The 22569-nt window shown below is 42.4% G+C and overlaps 1 protein-coding gene across 1 annotated transcript in view; it reads left to right on the forward strand.

Annotated features, from left to right (window-relative positions):
- Nucleotides 1-479: 479 nt before the first annotated feature.
- Ube2r2 (ubiquitin conjugating enzyme E2 R2) overlaps nt 480-22569 on the forward strand; it is a 56464-nt gene continuing 34374 nt past the window's right edge. Inside the window, exon 1 of the mRNA XM_090330118.1 lies at nt 480-1133. Within this exon, the coding sequence (XP_090186244.1) occupies nt 957-1133 (177 nt within the window). The 5' untranslated portion in view covers nt 480-956. The remainder of the gene's footprint in view (nt 1134-22569) is intronic.

Below are 22569 nucleotides of genomic sequence, written 5' to 3' on the forward strand. Positions count from 1 at the left end.
CAGAGGTCGAGGCCTTCCCTGGCCGGCCGTCCACTCGTCCGGGTCCGTCTGGGGGGCCCCCCAGGTCGGCAGGCCCCGGAAGGGCGGGGGACACGCGCCCGCGTCACAAAGCGTCGCCACCTGGCCCGCTGGCCTGGAGGAGGCGGGGCAGAGGGAGGAGGAGAAGCGGGCGGAGGAGGAGGGCGAGGCCGGCGGCTGAGGGAGGGAGGGAGGGAGGGAGGGGCGCGCGCAGGCGCGTCGGGCCGCAGCCGCCCAGAGCCGCCCCCCTCCGGGCGCGCCCCTCCTCCCGCTCTCCCTCCCCCCCCTCCCGCCCGCCCTCCCTCCTTCTCGGCTCAGGCGCTCCCGCGGCGCGCGGCGCTCACGCTCTCCTCCGCCGCCCCTCCCCCCGTGCCGCCGCCGCCGCTGCCCGGAGACCCCCGCGCCCGCCGCGCTCCCCTCTCCGCCCCCCCCCCCCCCCCGGCCCCGCGCGCCCTCCGACCCCGGCGGCCTCCGAGGAGAAGCAGAGGGCGAGCGAGCGAGCGAGCGCGGTGCTCCTGGGCGGGCCCGGCCCCCTCTCGTCGCCGGCCCCCACGGTCGCCTTCCTCCGCTTCCATCTCCGCTCCCTCCCCTCCCCTCCAAGTAGAGGCCCCCCCCGGGGGGGGGAGGCCCCGGCCTCGGCCCGGGAGCGAATTCCCCGAACTCCCGCCACCTTCCCCCCCACCCCCTCCCCCGCCCCGCTCGGCCCGAGTGTGAGGAGCAGGGCCCCGGCCGGCCTGCGTCGAGTGTGAGGAGGACCCCGGGCGGGCCCACGGGCCGTCTGGGGCCTGGTCCCGCCCGCTCGCCGGGCGTGTGAAGACAGGGGCCGGGTGCGCGGCCCGGCCCGGCCCGCGGGCGAGCGGAGGGGAGGGGCCTGGTGCGGCCCGGCCGGTGCGCGAGGACTGGGGCCCCGGCCCCGCACGGCCGCCGCCGCCGCCGCGATGGCCCAGCAGCAGATGACCAGCTCGCAGAAGGCCCTGATGCTCGAGCTGAAATCCCTGCAGGAGGAACCGGTGGAGGGCTTCCGGATCACCCTGGTGGATGAGTCCGACCTCTACAACTGGGAGGTAGCCATCTTCGGACCCCCCAACACCCTCTACGAAGGCGGCTACTTTAAGGTATTCCCCACCCCCTCTCCCGGACTCGGCTTCCCCGAGCCCCAGGCCTCGGCTCCCCGTGGCTTTGGGGCTGTTTTTTTCTACAGGGCGGAGAGGGGGCTGCGTGGAGGGGCTCCTCACCGCGCACCCCACCCCCCCTCGGTGGAGGCTGGAAGGCCTTTTCTTTGTCATGGGGCGGGGGCGGGAGGCCAGACTGCACCGGGAAATGGGAAAGCCTCCCCCTGGCTGGGGTAGTGACTACGGAGGAAAAGGATGGCTGTCTTTGTTTTGTTTCTCCAGCTGAGGGTGTTTGGAGAGGGAGACGTCTGCTCCCCGTTCTCCCCTCTGAGCCCTCTCTGCGCAGGCTGGAACTGCCCCAGAGGGCAGGGTGACCTGCACTTACCGGATTGGACTTTTTTTTTTTTTGAGGGGGGGTACATTAGCCTGTTATTCCTGAGGCCCTGACATTTTGAGGATCCTTTGAGCTTTTTTGGGGAGTGGGAGTTCCAACTTTATATTCTAGTGGATAGGAATGAAAAGGGGGTGATATTTAAGGGGGAGGGGAAAGGTGCTCCGTTTTCTTGCCAATATCCACTGGAGGGAACTTTAATTTAGCTTTCTTTCTGTCCTCATTCTTCGTTTACCCCAGTCAGTGCTTCTTTTCAAAATGCCCTTTGTCCTCACCTCACCACCAACTTTACTAGCTTTTATTTATTTCCCCTCTTGTCCACAAAGGGTGGATCATGACATATTAGAGAGATTGAGAGTTTCTCTCTTCAGGGAGTTAATATTGAAAGCTTTTGTGCCCAGGTGGTTAACTTCCAGAATGGGGTCAGCTCACAGATGAAAAGTCTCTTAGAGAAGTCGATTCTCGGGGTGAGATGGCTCCTTAGGCAGCCACTGTAGACATTGTTTCTATTGTTTTCCATGAATTATTATGGAATTGTGTTTTGGTTTTGTTCTAACTCCAAGGCAGATAACTTGGAGATACGTTTATTTTTCCTTCCCTTTTTACTTGAACATTTTTGCAGGGCAGAATCCCAGTTTGAAGGTTAGAATGTTTTACACTGGGGCAGAGCTTAGAGGAAATGAATGTTAAGGAATTATTTTTTTTTAATTTCCAAAATTAAGTAAAATAGGCCAGTGAGTCAATTTTAGTTTGTTTTGAAGGGAGGGGTTATTTTGGCACAAGTTTTAAACGAGTATCTTAGTCATGTAGTTGTGATGTGTATTTTTAGGACTACCCAATTACTTAACTCCTGTTTTCTACCCTTCAAAAGGTTTAAGTTCAGTTTCTGGCTTTAAATTGGGTCAACTTGGTTGAAAATGGGAGTGTTAAGGGAATATTTAATATTTCTGTCTCTGATAGTCACTGATTATCTAGTAAAAAGACATTTTTAGGCTATTATGTAAGAGTTGTATCCTTACCAACTATTTGCTTCATCTTTTGCAGTCAGCATACATGTGTACTTTTCAGATGCAGATATTTAACATTACTAAGTAAAGGTACAAGTTATTAGTGACCTGCTAGAAAAAATATTATGTCCTTGTTGAGGCACGTTCTCTATTTAAAGACAAGTGTTCATTTAAAGATGCTGGAAATAGTATGTTTTAACTGTTGTAACTTTTTTTTTTTTTTTTAGCAAAATCTACTGACCAACTTTTGAGGATCAAGTTTAATTTCCAGAAATTATTTTTTAGTTAGAAATTCACTTCTGTAATCTTAGCTAGTCAGAGGCTGGAATCTGAGCATTGTGTTTGAAGCCAGTCTGGGGGAGAAAGTCTGTGAGACGCTTTCCTCCAGTTAACTACTAGATGTCAATCTGTGTCTCAAGTGGTAGAGTGCTAACCCTTGACGAGTGCTCAGGACAAGAGTTCAAGCCTCAGGACCAGCACCACAAAAAAGTATTTTGTTTGGGACAGCTGACATTGAGGTAAATGATACTAGTTAAATAATAATCTTACTCCACTGCAATTTGCTAAAAACTAACCTAGTGGAGCCTGGGAGTTTGGCTTAGTGGTAGATTGCTTGCCTAGTATGCACCAAAACCTGTGTCCGATTCCTGAGTACCACATACATAGAAAAGCTGAAAGAGGTGCTGTGGCTCAGGTGGTAGAGCGCTAGCCTTGAGGAAAAAGCCCAAGGACAGTGCCCAGGCCCTGAGTTCAAGCTCCAGGACTGGCAAAAATAAATAAATAAATAAACAAATAAATAAATATTAACAACTAAGCAAGCATATGTGAAAGAAAATAAGGGATTGGAAATTAACATGCCTAGTATTTGGTAACTGAGTGTGGTAAACTCCCCTCAATGTGAAATTGGTAAACAAAGATACTCCTTGTACTGTACATTAATTTTTGAATGCTTGTCTAGCATACTGGAGGCCCTGTCCTGGGTTTAATCTATACAGACACACACACACACACACACAGCACACACTTAATAATGTGCTAATTTTCATTATCTTTTGAGTGTCTTTAATCCCCCTACCCCTTTTGGGTTTTTTTGCTAGTTCTAGGCTTGAACCCAGGGTCTGAGTACTACTGTCCCTGAGCTAGTGCTCTACCACTTGAGCCATAGCTCTACTTCTGGCTTCTTAGTTTATTGGAGATAAAAATCTCAGACTTTGTGAACTGAGATCCTCAGATCTCAGCCTCCTGAATAGCAAAGATTATAAGAATGAGCCACTGGTACCCAGCTTTAGTTGTGTTTGTTTTGTTTTGAATTTTGGGGGCTAGAGATTGAACTCAGGAGTCTTTCCTGCTCTGTCTCTGAGCTGTAACCCAGCCTCTTTACCTTTGAGTCTGATATGTAAATAAACCAAATTCTTAAATAGGCTTATGATTTTTGTTTTATGTGAAAAATTTGTTAAGTTGTATTTCTTCTATTTTCTCCCTATTGTATTGCCTTTTATCTGATTAATCCTTAGCTGAAAAAAGTCGAATCCATAGTTATTATTTTTTATTTCACTATTTTTGTCTTAAAACAAGGCTCTTAGTGTATTCCATTATAGGTGCAGTTAAAAGTGGCACAGGCTCTGGGTGCTGGTGGCTCACACCTGTGTAGGAAAGTCCATGGAACTTACCTCCAGTTAACCACCAAAAGCTGGAAGTGAAGCTGTGGCTAGCCTTGAGCAAAAGAAGCTCAGGGGTAACATTCAGGCCCTGAGTTCAAGCCCCCGGGCTGGCACATACCCACACAAAGCTGGCACAGAAATTTCCTTTTTCTTTTCTTCCTTTTTCTTTTTTTTTAAATTAAAAAAATTTTTTTTGTTAGTTGTGGGACTTGAACTCTGGGCCTAGGCATTGTCTCTGAACTCTTCAGCTCAAGACTACCACCCTAGCCCTGGAGCCACAGCCCCACTTCCCATTTTCTAGAGGTTAATTGGAGGTAAGAGTCTCAGGTCTTTTTGTGCCTGGACTGGCTTTTAACCTTGATTATCAGATGTCAGCCTCCTGAGTAGCATTTTTTTTTCTCCCTAGTGGTTAATAAGAGGTAAGAGTCATGGATTTTAGTGCCTGGGCTGGCTTTGAACCGTGATCCTCAGATCTCAGTCTCGTGAGTAGTATTGCAGATGTGAGCCACCATGCCAGGCTGCTGGTCTGTTTTTTTTCTGGTTAATTGGAGATGAGTTATATGGACTTTGCTGCCTTCGCTGGCTTCAAGCTATAGTTTTCAGATCTCAGTCTCCTGAGTACCTAGGATTGCAGACATGAGCCACTAGTACCCAGCCAGCCAAGAGGATCAGTTTGAGTCTAGGAGTTCTGGGCTGAATAGTACTATGCCGGTTGGCTATCTTCACTACCCTAATATGGTAAGTTTCCACCCGTCTGGGTGGGGTGTGGGTGGAGTGACGATTACCAGGTTACTTAAGGAGAGGTAAATCTACCTTTGGTTGGAAACAGCAGGTCAGTAGTGAGACTGTACCTGTGAATAGCCACTGTACTCTATAATCTGGGCAACATACTGACACTCAATCTTGTGTGTGTGTATATGTGTACATGTGTACCTTTTTTGCTTAAGGCTAGTCCTCTACCACTCTAGCCACAACTTCTGGCTTTTTGTGGTTAATTGGGGATAAGAGCCTTGCAGACTTTCCTGCCTTAGCTGGTTTTGGACCAGGATTCTCAGATCACAGCTTCCTGAGTAGTTTGGATTGCAGGTGTGAGCTACTGGCACACAGCTCTATCATTTATTTTTGGTGGCATTTTTTTTTTTGTCAGTCCTGGGTCTTGAACTCAGGGCCTGAGCACTGTCCTTGGGCTTTCTCAAAACTAGAGCTCTACCACTTGAGCCACAGCACCCCTTTCTAGCTTTTTCTGTGTATGTGGTATGAGGAATTGAACCTGGGTACATGCTAGGCACCCACTCTACCATGAGGCCCTTGTTGGCATCTTTTAAAAAATTAACATATGTTAGTATTGTACCTAGGGAGTTTGAGTGTGTGACATTTCTATGAATGTAAATAATTCTATCAACCTCATCCTATCACTATCCCATCCTACTACCCCTTTATAAAAATTTTCAACAGATTTTATTCTGTTCTCATACATGCAAAATGAACTGACCATATTCATCTTCATTCAGCCTTTTTACCTCTTGTCTAGCCATCCCCTTTGCCTTTCCAAGTCTGTTTTACTCTCTTAGCATTGTGCGCGCGCGCGTGTGTGTGTGTGTTCCTAAGACTTGAACTTTTGGGCCTGGGTTCTGTCTCTGAGCTTTTTTTTGCTCAAGGCTAACATTCTGCCATTTGAACCGCTGCTAGGCCATACTCCTAGCCCCCAGGTTGGCTTTGAACCACCATCCTCAGATCTCAACTTCCTGAGTAGCTAAAATGACTGACTAGTGCTTGGCAGTAAAATTTATTTTTAAGTGTACTAGATCTTCTGTGAATTAAAAATTCATAGTATATATTACTTGAACAAGAAGGAGTTTCAATGTGACATTTTCATACATATAATGTATGTGATCAGACTCACCCCTCTGCCAGCCATTCTTCTGCCATTCTTCCCTTCTAAAACAATTTCAACACATTCCATTATGTTATATTTGTACATATAAATAAACTTCTACCATATTCATCCATATTCAGCCTGTCCATTTGTTTTCTTTCCCCTGATATTCTCATCCACAGCCTCACACAGTAGAACCTGTTTTACTTTCCTATCATTAATTTCTAGTGCTCGACATATGTTTTAGCATACATCTTTACAAATTTTTTTTTTTTTTTTTTGCCAGTCTTTGGCTTGAACTCTGCCTGAATACTGTCCTGGAGTTTCTTTTGCTCAAGGCTAGCTTCTACCACTTGAGCTACAGTGCCACTTCGGACTTTTCTGTTTATGTGGTACTGAGGAATTGAACCTAGGCCTTCATGAATGGTAGGCAAACATTCTACCACTAAGCCACATTCCCAGCCCAAATTGTTTGTTTTCTTTGAAATGAAATATTTTATGTATATGTGTGGTGAGGAGTGGAAGGGAAGAAGACATGTTGTGGTTTGAGCTTAGGACTTTTCGTTAGTTAGGCAGGCACTTTACCTCTTTTTTTTGTTGTTAGTAGTGGGGCTTGAACTCTGGGCCTGGGCGCTGTCCCTGCCCTACACCTGGGCATTGTCTCTGAGCTCTTCAGCTCAAGGCTGGAGCCTCTGCCTCACTTATGGTTTTCTAGTGGTTAATTGGAGATGAGTCTCACAGTCTTTAGTGACTAGACTGGCTTTTTGAACCTTGATCCTCTGATCTCAGCCTCCTGAGTAGCTAGGATGACAGGCAAGAGCCACTGCGCCTGGATCATTTTACTTTTTGTCTCAGTAAGGCAAATTTACCAGCAGTAGAAGGATGTGCCATTGGTAAACAAGTACCTGAAATAAAGTATTTCAGACTTAGAAACACAGCTGAGCTCAGTGGTGTACATCTGTAGTCTAAGCTACTTAGAATGCTTAAATCCAGGAATTCAAGACTAGCCAAGGAAATGTAGCAAGACCCCTATCTCAAAACAATAAGAAAAATACCCCATCTCATAACAAAACAATAAGAAAAATAAAGAGATTAATGGACTAAAGTAATGATTATTCATATAAACAGGAAATGTGACTTAGTGGTAGAGTGCTTTCCTAACATGCATGAAGCCCTGGGCTCAATTTCTCAGTGCCACATAAGCATTAAAAAAACAGAAGTGGCCCTGTGGCTTAAGTGGTAGAATTCCAGCCTTGAGCACAAAGCTCAGCGCCCTGAGGTAGTTCATCAAGCCCCATGACTGGCAAAAAAACAAAAAACAAAATAAGGTATTGTATACAGCATTGCAAATATGTGGTTTTCTTTTTAGTATACATTTTTTTACTATTTCATGAAAACATTTTTATTTTATTTTTTATTGTCGGGTTAATGTATAGAGAGGTTACAATTACATTGGCCAGATAGTAGGTGCATTACTTCTCACAAAATGACGCCCCTTCTCATGTTTTTGTCCCCATTTCTCTCCCTTACCACATCCCAATCATCTTTAGTATATATTTATAGAAATAAATTTTATAGGTCAACTGTTTGTATGTGGAGATTTTTAAATGATTCCCACAAAAATAAAATTGAAGCAAGTTTTTTTTTTATATTCTTAAGTCCTAGGGCTTGAACTCAGGGCCTGAGCACTGTCCTTGGGAATTCCTTAAGGCTAGCACTCTAACACTTGAGCCACAGAACCATTCTGGCTTTTTTTAATTTTTGTTTTTGGGGCTTGAACTTAGCCTGGGCGTTGTCCCTGAGCTTTTTAAAAAGCTCAAGGCTACCACCCTACCCTTGAGCCAAACCCCACTTTTCTGGGGGATAGTTGGAGATAAGAGTCTCTGGTCCCCTTGTGCCCTAGTGGCTTTGAACCCTTATTTTTTTCTTCATATATTTTTTATTGTAATTAATAGAAGGGTTATAGATAGAAGGTGCATTACTTCACAAACATTGATAGATTTCTCATGTCTTGGCCCGCATTTCCTTCCCACTGTGACTTTGAACCTTGATCCTCAGCTCTCAGCCTGCTGAATAGCTAGGGTTACAGGTGTCAGCCACTGCACCTGGCTACTTCTGGCTTTTTCTGTATATGTGGTACCAAGGAATTGAACCTGGGTCTTCGTGTATGCTAGCAAGCACTCTACCACTAGGCCCACGTTCCCGGCCCCTGAAGCAAGTTCTTGTAGAATATTCTGATTCTCTTTTTTTTTCCCCCCAATTTATGACTGATTTCATTTAGTATAAATAAGGATTCCTATTATTTAGGTTATTTTATTTTTTATTTTTTTGCCAGTCCTGGGGCTTGAATTCAGGGCTTGGGCACTGTCCTTGGACTATTTCAGGGCTAGCACTCTACCACTTGAGCCACAGCACCACTTGTGGCTTTTTCTACGTATGTGGTACTGGGGAATCGAGCCTGGGTCTTCATGCATGCTAGGCAAACACTACCACTAGGCAAACTCCCAGCCTCCACTAATTTTTTTTTTTGAAGGATTTTTTTTTTTTTGCCAATGGTGGTACTTGAACTCAGGGCCTGAGCACTGTCCTTGGACTTTCCTCAAGGCTTGATTTCTACCACTTGAGCCAAAACACCACTTCCAGCTTTATTCTTTGTATGTGGTACCAAAGAATCGAACCCGGGTCTTCGTGCATGCTAGGCAAGCACTCTACCAGTAGGCCAAACTCTTGTTCCCTGAAAGATTTTAACACTGATTTTACATCATATTTCAAATGTTGTGTTTAACAAAGAAGTATTCAAGAAGAGAATCTCTATATGCAATCACTGGTACAGAGATTTTGGAACATAATTAAAATTAAGCCATGGGTTTATATGTCATAGACATATCAACCTATATAATATGTCTGTAGAATAAATATCCCATCATAGATTTTATGTGTATAGTTATATTTATATCTCTAAGACCATGTCTATAACCTTTTACCCGAATATTGAGTCATCAGTCTTGTACTGTTTGAATGTACTATCCACATATCAAGGAGACCATGCGCCTTTTGTTCCTTTGGTCTTGATTTACCTCATTCAACATGATTCACTTTAGTTTCATCAGCAGATGCCATTATTTTATCTTGTCTGTTGGCAATGTAGAATTCCATTGTATATATGTACCAGATTTTTTTTTTTTTGGCCAGTCCGAGGCTTGAGCTCAAGGCCTGAGCACTGTCCTTGGACTTTCTCAAGGGTGGAGGTCTATTATTTGAGCCTCAACACCACTTCCGGCTTTTTTCTAGGTATATGGTACCAAGGAATCGAACCTGGGTCTTTTTGCATGCTAGCATTCTACCACTAGGCCAAACTCCCGGCCCCTGTACCAGATTTTTTGTATGCATTCATCTGTAGTGGGGCATCTGGGTTGTTTCCATCCCTTGGCTATTGTGAATAGTGCAGAGACGAGCATGGCTGAGCAGGTGCCTGCATCATGTCCTGGATTATGATGCTTGGGGTAGATGCTCAAGAGTGGTATGGCAGGATCATAGGGAAGGTCTGTTTTCATTTTTTTTTAAGAAACCTTCAAACTGCCTTCTAGAGTAGCTGAACTAGTTTACATTGCCATCAGCAGCGCCACACAGCCCCACCGGCATCTGTCGTTGTCTTGAGTTCAGAATATTGGCCTTTCTAATTGGGATAAGGTGGTATCTTAGGTTTTTTTTTTTTTTTTTTTTTTTTTTCTGTGGATCATGGGGCTTGAACTCGGCCTGTGCACTGTCCCTGAGCTCTTCAGCTCAAGGATACCGCCCTATCCTTAAGTCAAGCCCCATTTTCCATGTTCTAGAGGTTAATTGGGGAAAAGAGTCAGGTCTTTTTGAGCCTAGGTTGGCTTTGAACCTTGATCCTCAGATCTCAGTCCTCCTGAGTAGCTGGGATTACAGGTGTGAGCCATCTGTCCTTTTTTTTTTTTTTTTTTTTTTTGAGCGTGTGTGTGTGTGTGTGTTTAATAGGATTGAAATATTTGGGACATGATTGTCTTATTGGCTCATTAGGCTTAGATAATATGTGAAGCAATATTTATTTATTTTTTGGGTCAGTTGTGGGGCTTGAACTCTGGGCCTGGGTCCTGTCCCAGGTGCACTGCCTCTTGAGCCACACCCCTAGACCATAGGGATCTTTTATTTAATATCTTGCATAATTTTATTCCAAGTCTTTGTGTGTCTATATGTTTTATTTTGTTTGTTTGGGGTTGCATCTTTGGGTTTTTTTTGTTGGTGTACTTATTTTTTGGACACATGTCTCAGTGAATTCTAACTGGCCTGGAATTCTTGTTCTTTTTGCCACATACCACTAGAATTTAGGCTGGCTGAGGCAGGTATGTACCACATGCCATAGTTGTCTATAGTATGTTTTTGGGTTTTTTTGCCAGTCCTGGCACAAACTCCGGACATGCGCACTGTCTTTGAGCTTTCTCAAGGCTAGTGCTCTACCACTCGAGCAGAAGTACCACTTCTAGCGTTTTCTGTGTATATGGTAGTGAGGAATCAAACCCAGAACTTTTTTTTTTTTTTTTTTTCCAAGTCCTGGGCCTTGAACTCAAGACCCTGAGCACTGTCCTTGGGCTTTCTCAAGGCTAAAGCTCTACCACTTGAGCCTCAGCACCAATTCCAGCTTTTCTCTATGTATGTGGTACCAAGGAATTGAACTCAGGTTTTCGTGCATGCTGGGCAAACACTCTTACCACTAGGACATACTCCTGGCCTGGGTATACTGTGTTTGTAATGAATAGTTTTACTTTTGTTCAGACAAACTCACCTTACAGCACATCTAATTTATTCCCTCCCTCCTTGCTCACTTTCTCCCAGTGGATAGAGCAAATACTGTAAGTACAGAGCTACATTTTGGGTAGTTAATGTGTTTCTAAGTTAGAACTAAGTTTACCTTAGTAAAGGAGAACACTAGTAAAAATTATTGAATATTTTACTTTCTTCTGTAATACGTTACCTAGAGAATTCCTGGGGGCCAAACCATTAATGTTTTGTTTTGTTTTCCCTCTTATACACAAAACTGTTACCTTTGGAATTAAGCGATATGTTTACTTCAAAGTTTTTTTTCTTGATTTTGTCTTATATTTTCATGTATAATTCTGTAATCATGTAACTATTGTAGATACTTAGGGTACAGTTAACAAAGCAGACTATGAAATTTAACATTTTAGGCTGAATAACAGACAATGAACGAGAAATGTATTAAATGTAAAAGTATATTAAGAAAAAAACGAAGCAGAGAAATAGGATCTGAAGTTGAGAATAATATATATGTATGTTGTGTGTGTATGTATTTTTCGGGTCCTGGGGCTTGAACCCAGGATCTGAGCAGTGTCTCTGAGCTATTTTGTTTTAGGCTGGTGCTCTGTCATTTGAGCTATGCCATGCCTCTACTTCCAGCCTTTCGGTTAATTGGAGATAAAAGAGTCCTCTGTTTGGGCTGGCTTTGATCTGGGATCCTCTTTTTTTTTTTTTTTTTTGGCCAGTCCTGGGCTTGAGCTCAGGGCCTGAGCACTGTTCTTGGACTTTCTCAAGGCTAGAGCTCTACCACTTGAGCCTCAGCACCACTTCCGGCTTTTTTCTATATATGGTACTGAGGAGTCGAACCCGGGTCTTCATGCATGCTAGGCAAGCACTTTAACCACTAGGCCAAACTCCCGGCCCCTGGGATCCTCTTATCTCAGTCTCTTGAGTAGCTAGAATTTCAGATGTGAGTTAGATGTGCTGACTTGAATGGACTACTTTTAAAATTTGCTATTGCTCTTTTACTGCTTAGTTACCCAGAGGGTAGTTCATATTGAAAAGTAGGACAAATACTTGATTCTTTGCTTTTACTTTTTCCTTTTGACTATCTTGTTATTTCATTTTTTTTATTTTTTTGCCAGTCCTGGGCTTGGGATCAGGGCCTGAGTACTGTCCTTGGACTTTCTCAAGACTAGCGCTCTACCACTTGAGCCTCAGCACCACTTCAGACTTTTTTCTATGTATGTGGTACCGAGGAATTGAACCCAAGTCTTCGTGCATGCTAGGCAAGCACTCTACCACTAGGCCAAATTCCCTGCCCCTATCTTGTTAATTCTCTTATTTTTCTCATAGAACCAGCTTTTTTCTTTCTTTTCTTTTCTTTTTTTTTTTTACAAGTCCTGGGACTTGAACTCAGGGCCTAGGAATTGTCCTTGTACTTTTTCAAGGTTAGTGCTCTGCTACTTGAGCCACAGCACTTTTTAAAAAAATTTATTTATTTTTATTGTTATTAATAGAAAGGTTACATTATATTTACTGGATAGAAGGTGCACTACTTCACAAACATTTCTATCTTTTCTCATGAGCACTTCTTTTGGCATTTTCTGTGTATGTAGTTCCAAGGAATTGAGCCCAGGGCTTTGTGCATGCTCAGCAAGCATTTTACCACTTTGCCACAGTCCTGACCCCAGAACTAGCTTTTTTTTTTTTTGCCAGTCCTGGGCTTGAGCTCAGGGCCTGAGCACTGTCCCTGGATTTTCTCAAAGCTAGAGTTCTACCACTTGAGCCTCAGCACCATTTTTGGCTTTTTCTTTTCCTTTTTTTATCTATATGGTACCAAGGAATCGAATCAAACCCAGGTTTTTGTGCATCCTAGGCTAGCACTCTACCACTAGGCCAAACTCATGGCCCCAGAACCAGCTATTTTTGAATTTTGAATTTAGTGGATTAAAAAATTTAATAAATAGAAATTTTATTTTTAATATTTAAATTGTCCTATCTTTGGATAGTCAAGATGGCTCCTTGACTTGAGTCATGAATAAATCGTTATAGCACCTGCCTATCAAATACAAGGCTCTAAAGTTTAAATTCTTACTACCTCCAAAAAAAAATTGACTCTTGAATGACTCCATTTCTTTCTTTCTCTCCTCCCTCCCCCCCATCTCCCTCCATGTCTCTCCCTCTCCCTCTCCCTCTTTTTGCCAGTCCTGGGGCTTGAACTTAGGGCCTGTGCACTGTCCTTGAACACTTTTTGCTCAAGGCTAGTGCTCTACCACTTGCGCCTCAGTTTTCAGCTTTTTCTGTGTATGTGTTATTCAGGAATGAACCCAAGGCTTTGTGTATGCTAGGTAAGCACTCTACCACTAGGCCACACTCTTGGCTCTTTGATTCATTTCTTGTAGCATCCTTGCCTTCTGGCAAGATTGACCAAGTATTTCTAGCTTATATTTTACATTTCCTTTTTTTCCCCTTTCCTTCCTTCCTTCCTTCCTTCCTTCCTTCCTTCCTTCCTTTCTTTCTTTCTTTCTTTCTTTCTTTCTTTCTTTCTTTCTTTCTTTCTTTCTTTCTTTCTTTCTTTCTTTTTTGATGAGTCATGGTTCTGGGTCTGGGGGCTGTCCCTAAGCTTCACCGTAAGGCCACCACCCTACCCCTAGAGCCACAAGTCCCACTTCCTGTTTTCTAGTGATTATTTGGAGATCAGAGTCTCAGGTTCTTTATTGTCCAGGCTGACTTTGAACCGTGATCCTCAGATCTAAGCCTCCTGAGTAGCTAGGATTACAGGCGTGAGCCACCATACCTGGCTTATATTTTACATTTCTTTCTTTTTCTTTTTTTTTTTTTTTTTGCCTTCTTTTTCTTTTTCTTTCTTTCTTTTTTTTTTGCCAGTCCTGGGCTTAGCTCAGGGCCTGAGCACTGTCCTTAGACTTTCTCAAGGCTAGAGCTCTACCACTTGAGCCTCAGCACCACTTCTAGCTTTTTTCTATGTATGTGGTACCGAGGAATCGAACCTGGGTCTTCATGCATGCTAGGCAAGCACTTTTAACCACTAGGCCAAACTCCCGGCCATGTTTTATATTTCTTATCTTATATTTGTAACCTATTGTTTCTATACTCTGATTTTAATGGTTATGGTATGGGAAATAATATCGAAGAACCTAATGTGAGCATTTAGGATGCTGCTTTGGTTTTGGATATGCTTTGCTTCTCAAGGATTTATGCATTAAAAACTGATGGCTCACACCTGTAATTCTAGTTAATCTTCTATGATCCTTTGAATTTCAAGCTTCCTGTGTAGTTAGGATTATGGATATGAAACTGGTGCCTCACTCAATTTCTCATTTCATTGGATTCTATTGATGCTGGTTGTGAAGTTCTTACAAGAGTATGAGTTTATAGCAATGCATACCCTTCAACTAAAGTCTTAAGCTAAAGTTAACCTTTTTTCTTTCCATACTGTCAAGTCCCTAGTATTTTGTTATAGCAACAGATAGAGATCAATACAAATATTGATATATTGTGAATTTTTATTTCTTTGTCCTTTTGAGATAGGTTTGTATAGTACAGGCTGGCCTGGAACTAACAATCCTTCTGCCGGTATTACAATTACAAGGCTCAGGCCTGTAATCCTAGCTACTCAAGAGGCTGAGATCTGAGGATCACGCTTAAAAACCAGCCCAGACATTAAAGTCCTGTGAGACTTATCTCCAATTAACGACTAAAAAACCGGAAGTAGGGCTGTGGCTCAAGGAGTAGGGTAGTAGCCTTGAGCTGAAGAGCTCAGGTAACAGCGCCCAGGTCCAGAGTTCAAGCTCCACAACCAACAACAACAAAAAAAGGAAGCATTATGGGTCAGGCTGTGGTGGGTCATACCTCTAATTCTAACTACTCAGGAGACTGAGATCTGAGGTTGAGATTTGAATGAAGTCATTCTGATCAGGAAAGTCCATGATACTCTTGTTTCCAGTTACCTACCAAAAAGGTAGATGCGGAGCTATGACTTAAGTGGTAGACCCTTAGTCTTGAGCAAAAACAAAAACAAAGCAAACATGGGCTGGGAGTTTGGCCTAGTGGTAGAGTGCTTGCCCAGCATCCATGAAGACCCAGGTTTAATTCCTCGGTACCACATACATAGAAAAAACCAGAAGTGGTGCTGTGGCTCAAGTGGCAGAGTACTAGCCTTGAGAAAGTCCAAGTCCCTAGGACTGGCAAAAAAAAAAAGCAAACAGCAAAAGTGTCCTGGCACAAAAAACAAAAGCTAATTTTCAAAGCCATTCAGCATTTTTATGGTCATGGTTCATCTTCAGAAAAAATTGTCTTGGTCCTAGCTCAAAAAGTTTTAGTTGGGCTAGGAATGTGGCTTAGTGGCAGAGTGCTTGTCTAGTATGCATAAAGCCCTGGGTTTGATTCCTTAGTACCACATAAACAGAAAAGGCCTGAAGTGGTATTGTAGCTTATGTGGTAGAGAGCTAGCCTTGAAAAAAAGAAAGTCAGGGACAGTGCCCAAGTCCTGAGTTCATGCCCCTGGACTGACAAAAAAAAAAAAGGAAGAAAAAAAAAGTTTTGGTCAAGCCGTTAAAATGCTGTGAATAGGACATGTCACAATTATTTAGTTTCTATTTGGGTACCAGTTTAATACACAAAAATGAATTAAATTTACCATTTTGTAGCACGAGTAATTTACACACGATAGTTTCTAATATTTTCAGCAAGTACATGCTAATAGTTTCAGTCATATAAGCCTGAAACACAGTTACATTTATACTTTAATACGTTTGTAAATTTTGTACAACTAACCCTTTTTCTATCTACACGTACTTATTTATGTCAACTTTAATGTAGATTCTACTTCAGGTTGTACTGAATTAGTATTTTCTCAAGTGTGAAAGTATTTTTGCTTGTAGTTGTTCCAAACAGACATTCATAAAGTCTAATTCTTTAGTCACTTCAAACTATTGACTGATCAAACAGCAACTGAGCTGTATCATACAGAGTCAGTGATACTGCTGATTCATTTGGAGCCAAGGAAATATATTCAATCGTTTGCCTTATTTTTTTAGTTAGTCACTAAGACTGCTCCCAATATTTCTAACTTCTGAGCAACTATTTTCTTCAAAGTTTAATAATCTTGAACAAGTTTACCTCCTCTGGACAAATTTTCTTGCTTTAGTCAAACATTGTTAACTCACTGTTAGTAAATGGCCACTCCCCTACTTCGGTTGTAGTTTACTTTTATTTTTATTTTCTGAAGACACTTCATTGTGATATAATAAATACTCAATTAAAAATTTCTGGATTTGTTGTTTACTTTTTTTGTGATTTGAAGACTGTTCTGAACAATTTAACCCGATAACATTATTAAATAACAAAAAGTGCTGAACATGGTGGATGATGCCTATAATCCTAGTTACTCATGAGGCTGAGATCTGAGGATTGCAGTCCAAAGCCAGTCCATGCACTACACTCCCTGAGACTCCTATCTCCAATTAAACACCAAAAAACCAGAAGGGTAGATGGTAGCCTTGAACTGAAGAGCTCAGAGACAGTGCCCAGGCCCAGAATTCAAGTCCCATGACCAACCAAAATACACACACACACACACACACACACACACACACACATACACACAACCCCCTACAAAACCCCCCACAAAAAAAACCCAAAAAGAATACTTTGCCATTTAATTTGATGACAGAACATTTCATTGTGCTAAAAATGTGACAGTTAAAGTTCACTTCCTCTTTTATTTCCATATAATCAGTTATTCAATGATAGTAAAAATGTTTTAGTGCTGAAAGCACTTGGCAGACATGACTGTATCATTGGTTTTTGCTATATTATGTAGCAGGTAATAGGAAGCCATGAGAATGTCATATGTAGTCTTGTAAACCACTGAACTCTGCCATTGTATATCATTAAAGAAACTGAAACTGGAGCTGTAGCTCAAGTGGTAGAGCACTAACATTGGAACAACAACAAAAAACAAGAACTCAGGGATAAAGCTAATTCAGTGGCTCACGTTTGTAATCCTAGCTACTCAGGGGGCTGAGATCTGAGTATCGAAGTTCAAAGCCAGCCCTGGCACTAAAGTCCATGAGACTGTTATCTCCAATGAACCAGTAGAAAAACGGAAGTGGCGCTGTGGCTCCAGGGATAGGGCAGTAGCCTTGAGCTGAAGAGCTCAGGGACAGCGCCTAGGCCCAGAGTTAAAGCCCCACGACAAACATAAAACAAAACAAAATTCAGGGATAGCTCCTAGGCCAAAGTTCAAGCCCCAAGACTAGAACCAAAGCAGAATAATTGAATGAGTGTGACTCAATAAAATTTCAGGGATACTGAAATCTGGATTACATATAATTTTTGTCATTAATTCTGTTGTATTCACTACATACTTCCCTTTCCAGTGTTATACTTTCCCACGAATGATTCTTATAAAATCTGAGACATTTTCTCTTAGCCTAAAAAACTTTTAATAATTTTTGTAGGGTAGGTCTATGGAAAAAACTGCCAGTTTTGTTTATTTTGGTATAGTAATTATGGTAATAGGATGGAATTCAGAATCTGTACATGTTTAGGCAAAGTACTTTCCCACTGGGTTTCTGTTTAGATTTTCTTTTTTGTGCATTCAAGACAAGCATAGCACCATTGATACACATTCTAGCCTTTATTTAGATTTTTTTTTTGGTGGGTCATGGGGCTTATACTCTGGGCCTGGGCTCTGTCCTTGGACACTTTTTGCCCAGGGCTAGCACTCTGCCGCTTGAGCACAGCACCACTTCTGGATTTTTCTGTGCATATGGTACTGAGGAATTGAACCCAGATCTTCGTGCATGCCAGGCAAGCACTCTACCATTAGACCTTGCTCCTGGCCTCCTCAGCTTTCTTAAGTAGCTAGGATTACAGATGTGAGCCCCTGACAACTATGGCTCCCTATTTAGTTATGTTTGTTATGTGTGGGTCTTGAACTCAGGGCCCGTGTGCTTTGCTCTTTTGCTCAAGGCTGGCATTCTACCACTTTGAGTAATGGTTCCATTGTAATTTTCTGGCACCTCATTAGATATAGAAGTCACCATATTTTACCTTCTATTTCTGCTTGGGCTCAGTCTCCTTAGTAGTTAGGATTACAGATGTTGAGCACTGGGGCCCGCATCCTCCTTTTTAAACTTAGGCTTGAAACTCAGGGCCTTACTCTCTCCTTCAGCTTGTACTTTGGTTTTGGGGTTATTGTTATTTTTTTAAACTCACAGCTGGCATTCTGCCATTTTAACCTCACCTCTAGGATGACATTTTGCTTGTCAGTGAAGGATGGAGTCTTGCAGGCTTTTCTGGATTTTCCTCTCGAGGTCTCAGCCTCTTGAGTAGCCATGATTAATATAGGTACCTAGCTACCTGGCTTTGGATAAAGTTTTTTCTAGTTATTGTTTTAGACAGGTCCTGTTGTTTAGCATGGGCCAGCATCACAATCACTGCCTTATTCCCTGATTGCCAGGCTAGATGAGCCTATCTCTGATGCCCTTGTGCTTTCGGTGTGCCCTTATTGGGCTGTTGATCAGGTGAAGTAATCTTTCCTTACCTTAGCTTTTCAAACAAATTATTGAATTAGTTTAGAGTGTAAGGAGTGATGGTGGTAATGAACTCAAGGATTCTACCAACTTGAGCTACATACTTTAGAATCTCTGAAGGCACCAGGCCTCAGTGGGTCACCACTGTAATTCTACCTACTCAGGAGGCTGAGATCTGAGGATTGCGTTTCAAAGCCAGCCCCAGCAGGAAAGTCCCGGTAAAACTTCTCTCTCCAGTTAAATCACTCAAAACCTGGAATTAACACTAGCTCAAATGATAGAGCTCCAGTTTTGCGCACAGAGAAGCTCAGGGACATTGCCCAGGCTCTGAGTTCAAGCCCTACAACCAACAAAACAACAAAAAAACTTGTAAAGGGATAGCAGGCACTGGTGGCTATAATCATTCCTACATACTCAGGAGGATTGCAGTTCAAAGCCAGCCTGGGCAGGAAACTGAAAAAGACTCTCCCCTCCAATTAACTACCAAATGAACTACTTGAGCTATGGCTCAAGTGGTAGAACATGCTCCTTGATCAAAGAAGCTCAGGGACAGTACCCTGAGTTCATGTCCTAGGAGTCCTCCTTCCCCCATCCCCCAAACAAAGTAAAACCTCTGAAGTGTTCACCCTTGACTTTAATTTGTTCAGTACTAGGACTTAAACACAGGTCTTTGCATTCCTTGGCTTTTTCTGCTCAAGGCTGGTACTGTACCTCTTGAGTTGCACCTCCCTTCCCAATTCTGGCTTTTTGCTGGTTAGGTAACGGTAACAGCCTCATGGATTTGTCTGTCCCAACTGGCTTCTAACCCTAGTCCTCAAAACTCATCCTCTTTATATAGATAGGATTATAGTCAGGAGCTACCAGTATCTGGCTATCCTTCCCTGTCTCCCTTCTTTCCTTCTTGAACTCAAAACTCATACTTTCTAGCCTTTTTTTATTCACAGCCGATGCTCTAACATTTGATCCATTCTTCAGTCCTGGATCTTTATGTCAGCCTGGTCTTGTTTCAGACCTTGATCCTTTGATTGACTCAGCATTCTGAGTAGTAGGTGTGAGGTTTCTTTCTTTCTCTTTGTGTGTCTGTCTGTGTGTCTGTCTTTTCTTTTCTTTTCTTTTCTTTCTTTCTTTCTTTCTTTCTTTCTTTCTTTCTTTCTTTCTTTCTTTCTTTCTTTCTTTTTTTTTATTTTTTTGCCAGTCCTGGGCTTGAGCTCAGGGCCTGAGCACTGTCCTTGGACTTTCTCAAGGCTAGAGCTCTACCACTTGAGCCTTAGCACCACTTCCGGCTTTTTTCTATGTATGTGGTACCGGGGAATCGAACCTGGGTCTTCATGCATGCTAGCCAAGCACTTTAACCACTAGGCCAAACTCCCGGCCTCTCTTTTTTTTTCTTTCTTTCTTTGATTAGGCAATTGCTATAACTCTTGGCTTTTTTTTTTTTTTTTTTTTTGAGATTGGGTTTACTTTTTGTCCCAGTTATTCTAGGCCTCCATCTTTTTTTTTTTTTTTTTTTTTTTTGCCAGTCCTGGTTTGAACTCGGGGTCTGAGCACTGTCTTTTGGTTTTCTCAAGGCTAGTACTCTAGCACTTGAGCCACAGCACTACTTCTGATTTTTTCTGTGTATGTCTATGTATGTGGGACCAAAGAATTAAACCCCAGTTTTTGTGCATGCTAGGCAAGCACTCTACCACTAGTCCAAACTCCTGGGTGCTTTTTGTTATTGTTGTTGATCAGTTGGTCATGGGGCTTGAACTGAGGGCTTGTTCAAGGCTAGTGCCCCACTACTTGAGCCATAACACTACTTCCTGGGCTTTGATCTTTACATTTAATCTTCTCATCATGGCTGTGATGACAGGAGGTGTTGTTACCACATCCAGCATTTATTGATTGATTATCACCAACTTTTATGCCCAGGCTGATGTAGAACTGTCATCCTTCTGATGATCTGTGCCTCCCAAGTATCTAGGAGTATGGTCATGATCTATCAGTACCTGTCCTTCATTTCAGCTTCAAACTCAGCTGATTTCTCTTTCTCTTAGGTTTCTTCTGCCTATGCCCAGTCTGATTCTTTCATATGTTTTCTACATTCTAGAATTACAGGTATACATCTCTGCTCAGCTATGTATTGTCTTATTGCATGCTTGTATTGACATAATTTTTTTTATTTTCATGTGTAACAGTGAAAATACTAAAAATATGAACAAAATATAGTAGTCACAGTCTAGATTGGTTATTATATGATTGGTGGTAGGAATCTCCCTACCATAAGGAGAAAATGAAGATAATTTAAGCACACAAAATATGATATAATGTTATTTTTATCCGGGAGGAATCTGCTTGATTCAAATCTGACCTAATCCTGGCTGTGGTTTGCTGCCACCTGGTGGCAGTTGTCATCAATATAAAGAGATGGGACCAAACGTAGCTGGCTTAAGACTTCCAGGCATTGGCAGCAGTTTTAAGCAAGGTTAGTTGATGCCAGTTTCTTTGGCACAATCCTGGGAGAATGGGCCAGGAGAATACTAAGAATGAAAAAATCTCCTCTGTCTTTTGCTTTCTAAGACAGGTGGCCTGCTTTTGGCTTCCAGGCTTTGCCTCTGTGAGGATAGAAATAAATGGTGGATAGATATGTTAACTATTCTATTAATAATTTTTCGTTTCTTTGTTTGAAAATATGTACTTTCTATTTTTTCAAATTAACATGTACGTATGAATTTTTTTTTTCTTGCCAGTCCTAGGGCTTGAACTCAAGGCCTGGGCACTGTCCTTTGGCACTTTCTGCTCAAGGCTACTACTCTGCCACTTGAGCCACAGCACCACTTCTGGCTTTTTCTGAGTACCAAATAATCAAACCCAGAACTTTGTGCATGCTAAGCAGTCACTCTACCACGAGGCCACACTCCTGCCCTGAATATTTAATTTTTGGCAAAGAAAAATTGAATAAAAATAGAAGGCCTAGTAGAAAATATTTCCTAGCACTAAAAAATTATTTTTTTCAAGTAGTATTTATATAAAGTGAGTACTACTAGTTATCTCTTACAAAGCAAAACTTACCTGGCCTTATATTTATTATGTATTCTTACCACTTTCAAATTTATTTTTATTTTTTTATTTATTGCTGGTCCTGGGGCTTGATCTCAGGGTCTGGGCACTGTCTGTGAACGTCTTTGACTCAAGGCTAGTGTTCTACCACTTGAGCCACAGTGCTACTTTTTTTTTTTTTTTTTGGTAATTTATTGGAGATAAGAGCCACAGATTTTCCTGCCTGACTGGCTTCAAACAATGATTCTCACCTCTCAGCTTCCTTAGAAGTGAGGATTACAGACATGATCCACCAACTTCTGGCTCTCCAGTACTAATTGAAAAAAAAGTTATATACAGAGATACAAAGCCTGGTCAGTTTATTAGATTTGGATCACTGTATCATATCTGTCTCTTGTACCTTTGTTAAAAGGATGATCCTGATTTCTTTCAAGACCATATATGTGTTTCAAATAAATATTTTTCTCTTTCAATATTTATTATAATCAAGAGACATTTTATTATTCTTTCCTCTTCCTGACTCTTTCCCTTCCTGTTTAGGTATATGTATTCTGGATCAGTTCTCAGTAAATGATTTTGAGTCAAGTAGGCAAGTTAGAAAAAAAGATACATTGAGCACCAGGGGCACATGACTGTAATCCTAGTTACTTAAAGGAAGGATCTGCAGATCTCAGTTCAAAGCCAGTCGAGGCAGAAAAGTCCCCATGAGACTCTTCTGACTCTTTTCCAGTTAACCACTCAAAAACCAGTAGTGGAGCTGTAGCTCAAAATGATACAGTGTTATCCTTTTCCAAAAGAGCTCAGGGGCAGCATCTAGGCCCTGAGGTCAATCCCTGCAACCAACAGCAACAACAAAAAGAGAAGAAGAAAAGATGCCTTTTTTGAGGGGGGGGACTGGGGGGGTCAGATATGGGGCTTGAACTCTGGGCCTGGGCACTGTCCCTTAGCTCTTCATCTCCAGGTTACTGCCTTATCCCTTAAGCCATAGCGCCAGTCCCGGTTTTCTAGTGGTTAATTAGAGATAAGAGTCTCATGGACTTTAGTGCCTGGGCTGGCTTTGAACTCTGATCCTCAGATCACAGCCTCCCTACTAGCTATAATTACAGATTTGAGTCACTGTGCCTGGC

This window comes from Megascapheus bottae, chromosome 3 (genome assembly GCF_031878675.1).
Source record: "Megascapheus bottae isolate mThoBot1 chromosome 3, mThoBot2.hap1, whole genome shotgun sequence".
NCBI lineage: Eukaryota > Metazoa > Chordata > Mammalia > Rodentia > Geomyidae > Megascapheus > Megascapheus bottae.